This window comes from Nicotiana sylvestris, chromosome 5 (assembly GCF_000393655.2).
Source record: "Nicotiana sylvestris chromosome 5, ASM39365v2, whole genome shotgun sequence".
NCBI classification, from domain to species: domain Eukaryota; kingdom Viridiplantae; phylum Streptophyta; class Magnoliopsida; order Solanales; family Solanaceae; genus Nicotiana; species Nicotiana sylvestris.
In genome coordinates this window covers 99,486,429-99,496,510 of record NC_091061.1, presented here as the reverse complement: position 1 = coordinate 99,496,510, position 10,082 = coordinate 99,486,429, and the positions used below count along the sequence as shown (strand labels likewise).

At 34.7% G+C, this 10,082-nt stretch overlaps 1 protein-coding gene across 1 annotated transcript; it reads right to left on the bottom strand.

Annotated features, from left to right (window-relative positions):
• Positions 1-3,792: 3,792 nt before the first annotated feature.
• LOC104217440 (annexin-like protein RJ4) lies at positions 3,793-7,942 on the bottom strand. The gene is made up of 6 exons (XM_009767694.2): positions 7,819-7,942; positions 7,105-7,250; positions 6,571-6,792; positions 5,027-5,239; positions 4,534-4,635; positions 3,793-4,296 (listed from the first exon to the last, which is right to left on the bottom strand). Exons 1-6 carry the CDS (start codon positions 7,889-7,891, stop codon positions 4,093-4,095), a joined length of 960 nt encoding a protein of 319 aa, XP_009765996.1. The 5' UTR covers positions 7,892-7,942; the 3' UTR covers positions 3,793-4,092.
• Positions 7,943-10,082: the final 2,140 nt, after the last annotated feature.

Sequence of the window (10,082 nt, the reverse complement as noted above, 5' to 3'; positions counted from 1 at the left end):
TATTTGTAACCATTACGTGAAAATCTCCTCTTATTTGAAGCCTTTATTTGCCTATGTGTTATTTGCATTTAAGTCACAATAATAGTTTGGCCGGAAACCACGGGTGCCTAACACCTTCCCCTTAGGATAATTTCAAGCCCTTACCCAATCTCTAGTTACTCAAAACAAACCCCTCCTAGTGTCCTAATGCACTTAAATCATTAGGTGGCGACTCTTCAATTCAAACCACATTCCCTAAAGGGAACGAGTTGTCCTCCCAAATGTCACAAACCCGATTTCGCTAGAAAAAGGGGGCGCAACACCAGCATATAGCCCAAACATGATTCCTAGCATGAGTCACAGCTCAAGTGCTCTAACACATAGAGTACAACAAAAATGTTCAGATAAAATGGCTACGCAGTTCTAGGGAAACAACTAGATCATAATTTTAACGGTGCACGCCTACTCACCCGTCACCTAGTATGCTCGTCACCTCAACATAAAGCACATAGCACGTTTAGAAATGTTACTTACCTCAAACTGAGTAAATCCCTACTCCAACAACCCCTTGCCTCGCTAAATGACCTCTGAATGCCTCAAATCTAGCCACAAACAATTCTATACAATCAACACGAGCTAAAGGAATCAATTCCATAAGAAAATGCTAAGTTCTTAATCAAAAGTCAAAAAGTCAACTCAAAAGTCGACCCCCGGGCCCACATCTCAGAATCCGATAAAAGTCATAAAATCTAAAAATCCATTGAACAACAATTCTACCCATACCAAAATTACTTAAATCTGATACCAAAATCTCGATCAAATCCCCAAAATTCGGCCTAAGCACTTTCCTCCATTTTCCCCCAATTTTCAACCCAAATCATTAATTAAATGATGAAATCAAAGATAAAAACTTGGAATTTAACCAAAACTAAGTAAGAATCACATACCCCAATCACACCTTTGAAAATCTATCCAAGAATCGCTTCCAACCGAGCTCCAAAATCAAATTTGTATAATAGACTCAAAACCTCGTTTTGAAATATTTAAGTTTTGCCCAAATGCCCTTCTTCGCGATCGCGAAGCACAAACTCCACTGCTACCAGAAACTCCTCTACGCGACCGCACAAAAACACACGAGAACGTGAAGCATAGGCTTCCCAGGCCTACACGATCGCGAAGTGACACACGCATTCACATAGAATAACATGCGTAAACTCAGCTGCCTTATTTCCTCTTCGCGAACGCGGCCTAGCCCACGCGTTCGCGATGCTCTTCCTGACCAACCTACACGATCGCATACTCTATCTTGCGAACACATAGAGTAAAATCCAGCTTCCCCCAAACAAGCCTTCGCGATCGCATACCTACTCACACGGTCGCATAGAAGGAAACCAGAACTGGATACCAACAAATATTCATCAGTCTTCTAAGTTCAATTTTCACTCCATTAAACATATGAAATCCACCCGATGCATCGGGGACCTCAACCAAATATACCAACAAGTTAAAAAATATGATACGAACTTAGTTGAGCCCTCAAATCACATCAAACAACGCTAAAACCATGAATCGCGCATCGATTCAAGCCTAAGGAACTTTTGAACTTCTAACTTCTATATTCGATGCTAAAACCTATCAAATCACGTCTGATTGACCTCAAATTTTGCACACAAGTCAAAAATAACACAACAGACCTACTCCAACTCTCGGAACCCCAATCCGAGCCTAGTAACTACAAAGTCAATTCTCGGTCAAACTTCTAAATTTTCAACTTTTACCATTTAAAGCCTAATTCAACTACAGACCTCCAAATTACTAGTCGGACACACTCCTAAGTCCAAAATCAACCAACGGAGCTAATTGAACCATCAAAACTCCATTTCAGAGCCATTTATACACAATTCAACATCCGGTCAACCTTTCAACTTAAGCTTCCAACTTTGAGACTAAGTGTCTCAACTCATTCTGAAACCTCCCCAGAACCGAACCAACTAACCCGGTAAGTCACATAGAAACTATTAAGCATAAGATGAGCAATAAATAGGGGAATGAGGCTACAACTCTCAAAACGACCGACCGGGTCATTACATCCTCCCCCTCTTAAATAAACATTCGTCCTTGAACGGATCTAGAAACGTACATGGAGTCTCAAATAGGCGTGGATATCTGCTCCGCATCTTCGGCTCGGTCTCTCAAGTAGCCTCCTCAACTAGCTGACCTCTCTGTTGCACCTTTACTGAAGCTATGTCCTTTGACCTCAACCTCTGAACCTGCCGACCCAAAATGGCCACCGGCTACACATCATAAGTCAAATCGTCATCCAACTGAACCGTGCTAAAATCCAAAACACGAGACAGATCGCCGACATACTTTTGGAGCATAGAAACATGAAATACTGGATGAACACTCGATAGCTAGAAGGCAAGGCAAGCTTGTAAGTCACCTCTCCAATCCTCTAAAGGACCTCAAATGCCCCAATATACCGAGGGCTTAACTTGCCCTTCTTACCGAACCTCATAACACCTTTTATGGGTGAAGCCTTGAGTAGTACCTTCTCCCCAACCATGTAAGCAACGTCACGAACCTTCCTATCGGCGTAACTTTTCTGTCTAGACTGCGTCGTGCGAAGCCAATCCTGAATCAATATAACCTTGTCCAAAGCATCTCGAACCAAGTCAGTACCCAATAGCCTAGCCTCGCCCGGCTCAAACCAACCCACCGGAGATCAACACCGTCTCCCATACGATGCCTCATACAAAGCTATCTGAATGATCGAGTGGTAGCTGTTGTTGTAGGCAAACTCCGCGAGCGGAAGAAACTGATCCCAAGAACCCCCAAAATCTATGACACAAGCGCGTAGCATATCCTCCAATATCTGAATAGTGTGCTCGGATTGTCCGTCTATCTGAGGGTGAAATGATGTGCTCAACTCAACCTGGGAGCCCAACTCTCGCTGCACGGCTCTCCAAAATTGTGATGTAAACTGTGTGCCCTCATAATTGTCATTTTAGATGGGCTTGATCCTGAGACCTTGTTCCTTAGGTGCATCTATAAATAGTGAGCTCTACCTTCATTGTAAAGGACACGAATTTTCTGACAATCATACACTATATTCTATCAATAGCTCAATAATATTTTACTTTAATTTCTTATCTATTTACATTGTTTTTACTGCCTCTGGAAGTTTTGGTCCCGGGACTAAGATATTTGTTGTTTTATCTCAATTTCAAAGCTAAGTCTTACATTTTTATCAAATTTATTTATCATTTTAGGATTAGATCGGTTCACTTGTCTATAAACTACATATAAATTCTAACTGTACCGTTTTACTAATAAACAGTTCCTCCCAAGTACTTATTTCTGTATATATTTGTATCACAGAAAGCTCCCTTATTTATGTTTTGAGTAGCTATCCTACCTTACTCATTAATAATGTTCTTTCAAAAGAATACATAATATAAAACACAACTACAAGATACATATTTTTCCTGCTAACTTCCAAGTTTCTCTTACGTCATGCATTTTAACTCTAAAAAGCCTAAATGGGCAGTTTCAACGATATTCATTAGTTGTTTGATTTTTTAAATAATTTTTAGAATATTATGGCTAAAGGGTAGTTTGGTTAATTGGTGAAAGATTAACAGATTTATAAGTTACTCAAAACTTAAAACTGAAAAGGTTGTGTGTATATATATTTAAAACATCCACACAACGAAAGTCCTTCAATTGGCATGTAAGCTCTTCAATCTTGACGGGAAAGATATTGAAAGCAACCGCAAGTAATCGGGCAAACAATATTAAGAAAGCAGAAAAGAAAAGAAAATGAAAATTTATTGCAACAACATAAGCCGACGTTGAACAAGCTAAGTAACATGAGGCACTTGAACCTTGGAAAAAAAATATTAAAAGCAATCACATACACCAGAGCCTGGAGAAATAACAACAACAACAATAACAGATATAAAGTCACACAATATCCAAATTAATAAACAATTCTCAACGATGGATGTTTTTTCTTATTTTTTTGTCAATTTTCTTTTATTCAAGTGACAAACTCTCTCACACACACACCCTTCTGCTGTCACTGGCCTCAGAAAAGTTGATGATAATTGATTAGTTTTGGTTTCCCAAGAGAGCAAGAAGGAAAGACTTGTAATCCCCAGAAGTGTGCTTAGAGACGGCATGACAAAGAGTGACACTGTTCCTCTTGTAGAAAAGCTCTTTAATAACCTCCAAGTCCTTCTCTGCCCTGCTCACTATCACTCTCGTCACCGACTCCTCATCTGTCCCTGACTTCATTAGGGCACGCCGAATTACCTGCATAACATCACATCAATTTTGACCATTAATCTAATTAGTACTCACATTCGTAACATACCAACGTGCCATTTGTTCTCAAAAAGTGCCCGGAAAAAGACTTACTTTTGGCCATAGATTTTGGATCAAAGACTAGAAATAATAGCTGGAAATTATTTGATTTTTTTCAATTTCAACTTCGAAATTCTACTTTTTTAATATCTCAACCAACTCATATCCAAACAATTTATTAGTTACCTTTTCATAGTATAGCTGAGGGTCATTAATAATGCATCGGATTGTCGTTCGCAGCGCTCCTAAGAAAGCATTAGCTGCCTTTGCCTCGCCGTCCCTCAAGTGCTGAAAAAAGAAGAAAAAAGAATTAAGACCAAATCACGAGCCCGATATATCTTGTTTTCTAGATATATTATTTGACGGTTGATATTGACTATAGAAAGTATAATATAGGGATAATGGAATTTCAAATTACTCAGAGTTTAACTTTTACATGCTGAGTGTAAAATAATAATTTTTACACTATCTAATCATTTAAAAGATATTAACTAGAAAAGATTAGTGCAAGTAACTGCATACTCATAATAAGTGGAACAATTTACCTGTAAAATAAGATAGATAATTTATTGCAATACGTTAAATTATAGTGGTAGCATAGAAATTTTTTACACTATTATAAGTTATAACCCCAATTCGTATAGATTCGAGTTCTATTAGAGTTTGAACTAATTATAACCTTGGTTAGTGAGGAGCCATTGTCATCCTTGTAGCGGTTTAGGGTTGCTCTGAGTTGAGTCTTGCTCCTTGTAGTAATTATTCTAACTATCTCTTCATGATTAAATTCCTTGCTTTTTATTGCATTGCACATGATATCAGCCTCAGATTTGGCTAGTCTTGCATCTATCTCATCACCAGCATACCTGTATATTCCCACTAGGAAAACCAAAAGCTGTACGTGTGTTGCGAAAAGCCAACAATATTATTATCATAACCAGGAAATACAAAAATAATAAAAATATTGGCAAAATACCTTAAAACCTCCCTAAACTTGACACGGATTATTAGTTGCAGTCTTAAAATATTCGTGATCTTACTTACCCCCTCCCCTCAACTTGGCCTTTTGAGAGTCATTACCCCCTGGACGCTAATGTGACAAAGAGTGTGAGTGCACTCGTATGCCACATGGATTTACGTGGATTTTTTGTATATGTGGCATTTTTTTGAAAAATAAAATATACTATTTTTACCTTTTTAAGTATGTTACTTTTTTAGATAATTTTTTTCGAATACAATTTATAATAAAACTTGGATAGAACTACATTATTTAGGCTAAATTTTTTTTATTTGGCTAAAAATAATAAAGTTTTAGTTAATTTTTTTTTTTGAATTTTACCTGAAAATAAAGATTTATATAATTGAAATAAATAGTCAAAGCATCTAAAAAGTTATAAAAAAAAGCACATAGTTTGAAATTAATTATTTTGGCTATAATTTTTTATATAGCTCTGGATTAAGGTGCTCTAAAAATATAATTTTTTTATAGATTTTACCCAGAAAAGTAATATACAGTTGAAATAAATAGTTATTGCATCAAAAGAAGAAACAAAAAGAGTGTACAATTACAAGAAATAAAATGAATCACTTGCATTATACTGCAATTGTACAATCTTTTTATTTGTTCTTTGGTTGCAATGACTATTTATTTCAACTGTATATTTTTACTTTTTCAGGTAAAATCTGTAAAAAAAAAATATTTTTAGAGCAGCATAATTTAGAGCTATATAAAATATTATAGCCAAAATAATTAATTTCAAACTATGTATTTTTTATAATTTTTTAGATGCCTTGACTATTTATTTCAATTGTATATATCTTTATTTTCAGATCAAATTCAAAAAAATGATTAACTAAAACTTTATTATTTTTAGCCAAATAAAAAAATGTAGCCTAAATAATGTAGTTCTATCCAAATTTTATTATAAATTGTATTCGAAAAAAATTATCTAAAAAAGTAACATTCTTAAAAAGGTAAAAATATATTTTATTTTTCAAAAAAAATGCCACATATACAGAAAAATCTATGTGGCAGGCGAGTGCACCCACACTTTTTGCTACATCAGCGTCCAGGGGGGTAATGACTCTCAAAAGTCCAAGTTGAGGGGGTAATTAAGACCACAAATAATTTAAGGCTGTAATTAATAATCCGTGTTTAGGGGGGTTTTAAGGTATTTTGCCTAAAAATATATATTATAGGAGTAGTTGATAATTAAACATGCATGCCTTGCGTAGTTCACCAGTGGAATGCAGAGCTAAGTCCTCTTCAACAGAATGCTTATAGCGAGCTTGATATGCACGCTTCACACCCAAGAATTCTTGAGGGGAATAAATACATGACAACTCTATAATGGAAGTGTAATCTGGGATTGGTTTCTCTTTTATTGCAACATTCAATATAACTGCATCCCTCTCTTCTTCATCCAACATCCATCTGTACACTGCTTTCTGTATTCATAATTATATTTGGAAATTAAACAAAAATAATTATTAAATCAATCTGGTTTTGCAAAATATGGCTGGTAATCTGTTACTAGTAATAATGTAAAAAATAATTATATTGTCAGTGTATATAAATTACAATAACATTAATCCAGTGGAATTCCACAAGTGAGGTTTAAGAAGGGTAGTGTGTACGCAGACCTTACCCCTACCTACCTACGAAGGTAGAGAGGCTGTTTCTGTTTCTTACAGTGTATATAAATTAAATCTTTTTATTTAATATTTAGCAAGCAGTTGGTTTTCAAGAGATAAGAATACCTCAAAGTGTCCAGACAACTCAGATTCAAGGCGCTTCACAAGATGTTCATTGTACATCTCCTCATAAGTTTTCCTTATTATCTTCCTCTGTGTTGCATTTCTATGCCCAAGTATTGATATTAGGGTCTTTTCATCCGTTCCCCACCCTAAATTCCACTTAACAGAAATGTAATAAGAACATATATACAAATAAAGGAAAATAATAGTGAAAAATCAATGTTAAAAGAGAGATAGAGTTAATCAATGAGAACTGCAAATAAACTATATTTACCAAGACGATAAATTATTAAAACTCGACCATATAACTAAAAGAAATAACTACTACTATAATTAAGTTGTCACAATAAAAGATCTCATGTAAGAGAAACATTTCCTTTCACAGTCTTTATATTAATCATGTCAGTCTTCTTTCTGTACATATATATCTGCTTAAAAGTAAAATTCATTTTAGAACATACTAATACCCAAGGATAAATAAGAAAACACCAAAAAGGTAACACCTAAATAAAATGAATTTAACCAATATACATCTGTATAACTTTTTTTACTCCATTTGTACAATTTAACCTCTTATAGTATATTACTAGAAGGCAAAGGAATAAACAGTGAATGGTTAGCATGATCAGATCTCAACTAATTAAACTTGATGATGATGTTTATAAAAGAAATTAAAAAACAAGAATACGAAAGGAAAGATAGAGAAGTTTGAATAACCTTTACAGGCCTTCCTAATAGCCTCTGCATCAGCAACAGGAGAATGGTCTTCAGGGCAAATGAGGGTAGCCATATTCTTATACTATTAATTAAATCTCTTATTCGATGGATTGGTGTGTTCCTAGAGCTTATGCATCATCCCTCTATTTATACTAAGAAGTCTTAAGTGCACTATTAAGTATTGAAAGTAACGTCGTTTGGCGGCATAATAACTTTTACTGGTTTCACACCTTTTCTATTTTTCGAGCGGAGTTTTCCAGATTACCATGGTTGTATTATCATTAGACATTTTCCTTTTATATTGAGATAGCAATATGTATATCTCACAGAAATTTTAGCTAGCGTTTGGCCATAGATTCCAAATTTATTTTGAAAAATCTGATTTGGGTGAAGTTTGGTTTGAAGATAAAAATGTGTTTGGACATACATTTTCAAAACATATTTTCCAATTTTATTTTGGAAAAACATGTATATAATTCCCAAGTTTTGGGATTTTGGCCCAAAATCAGTAATTGGGGTGATTTTGGGATTTTGTCAAAATGTGGGCAAAATTTATGACCAAACATGAGTTTTAAAAATAAATCCCAAATTTATTTTGGCAAAACTCATGGCCAAACGGGACCTTAATTTGCGTTTTGGAAACTTGTGTATTCAGCTAAAATGACGAATTAGTTTCTCGAAATGTGGTTAGCAGGGGTGTACAAAGAAAACCGATAAACCGTAGTAAACGGATAATCCGAGTCAAACCGGAAAAAATACCCGATGAGGTTTGGTTTGATTTGGTTTGGTATTGGAAAAAAAAATTAGACCATAATTGATTTGTAAAAAAGTCAAACCGAAATCAAACCAACCCGACATTACATTTATATAATTTTTAAAAACATTTTATACATATAAATATTTGTTGTAATGTAATTTTATAAATATTTCTTAAACTTTTTTCACAGTTTTATCTTTTTAAGCATTATTTCAAGCTTGGACTTAACATTCTTGAATAATCCAATAAGTTTTATAGCCCATAAATGTAGTAACTCAAATAAAATAAAATCAATATGTTTACCGTGAAAATGGTAATAACAATTAAATTTGGTTATGGGACTCTAAAAATACGTGATCTATTTTTATGCTAGTTATTAAGCAGTTAATACTATGTATGTGACACTTAGAAACGAAATGAGAGTTAAGGAAAAGGTGATGACCAAATCGATGGGTTCTTATCAGGGCCTCGAGCTTGTCGATTCGGAGGCCTCGAGGTCGATTCCGGAGCTTGGCTGGGAGCTATCGAAGATGGTCGAAGTACAACTAACAGTTATAATAAAATCAATGAAGGCTCTTTATAGCCAATGATAAGCAATAAATGATGAACAATAACGAAGATAATAAATTGAAGCAATAATCTCAATAGAGTATGTTAGCAAGCAGAGAGAATGTTCTTGTTTATTTAATATCGAGCAATCAATCCTTACATTGTGGTAAGGACCCCCTTTATATAGAAAATGGGGGATCCTCCCATAGTACAAACGCATTTATTACAAAGATATGGAGATGGGACAGCTAGCCGACGTCATGATGCGGGCTCAGACTAGCCTGACAGACTTTGTCGGCTCTAGTTGCATCCTTTGGGAACTTCCCTCTTTTCCAATATAGTTGTTGGTCTGCATTGCCCCGAGGTCGAGCGTCGACAAACCTCGAGAGAGGAAACTCGATCGTGGCCTTATAGTCTCGAGCCTTCGAGACGATCATTTGAGGTGCCTCGATGACGAGGAATTGGATCCTCCGATTTCACCGTATACACAATACTAATGCTAACAAAATAAATTCAATTCAACACTAGAAATGACAATAGTGTTGGATATCTATTTTTGGTTTTGCAGAATTGGTTTATAATAAATATGCATAACATAGTTTATCTTTTTCTTTACTGCTTAGTCATATAATTAATAGTACTTATTAGATGTACTTATTTTAGCATGACTTATATAGTACTTTTAGATTATGTTCATTTTTATTATGACTCATTAGTTAATTATTAATATTTGTTTTATGCGATTTTATTATCTTTGTTATTAAATATTTTAGTACAATGCTATGACTCATATTATATTCTTGTGTTATTTCCTTAAAAAAATACATTAAATAGTTGTATCCTATTGGGACTAAAAATAATATTTGGAGCATAAGTTACATATTTCGTGCTATGAAACTTTATCGGAAAAATTCAAAAATCCGAAAATTTGAGATTGAAAAATCTGACTTTGTTGGTT

Excerpts from the sequence above, each read along its gene's own strand:
- LOC104217440 (XM_009767694.2), bottom strand. The coding sequence starts at position 7,891 with ATGGCTACCCTCATTTGCCCTGAAGACCATTCTCCTGTTGCTGATGCA. Across the intron at positions 6,793-7,104 it reads AGTTGTCTGGACACTTTGAG|AAAGCAGTGTACAGATGGAT; the intron begins GTATTCTTATCT and ends TTATGAATACAG. Across the intron at positions 4,636-5,026 it reads ATGGCTCCTCACTAACCAAG|CACTTGAGGGACGGCGAGGC; the intron begins GTTATAATTAGT and ends TTCTTTTTTCAG.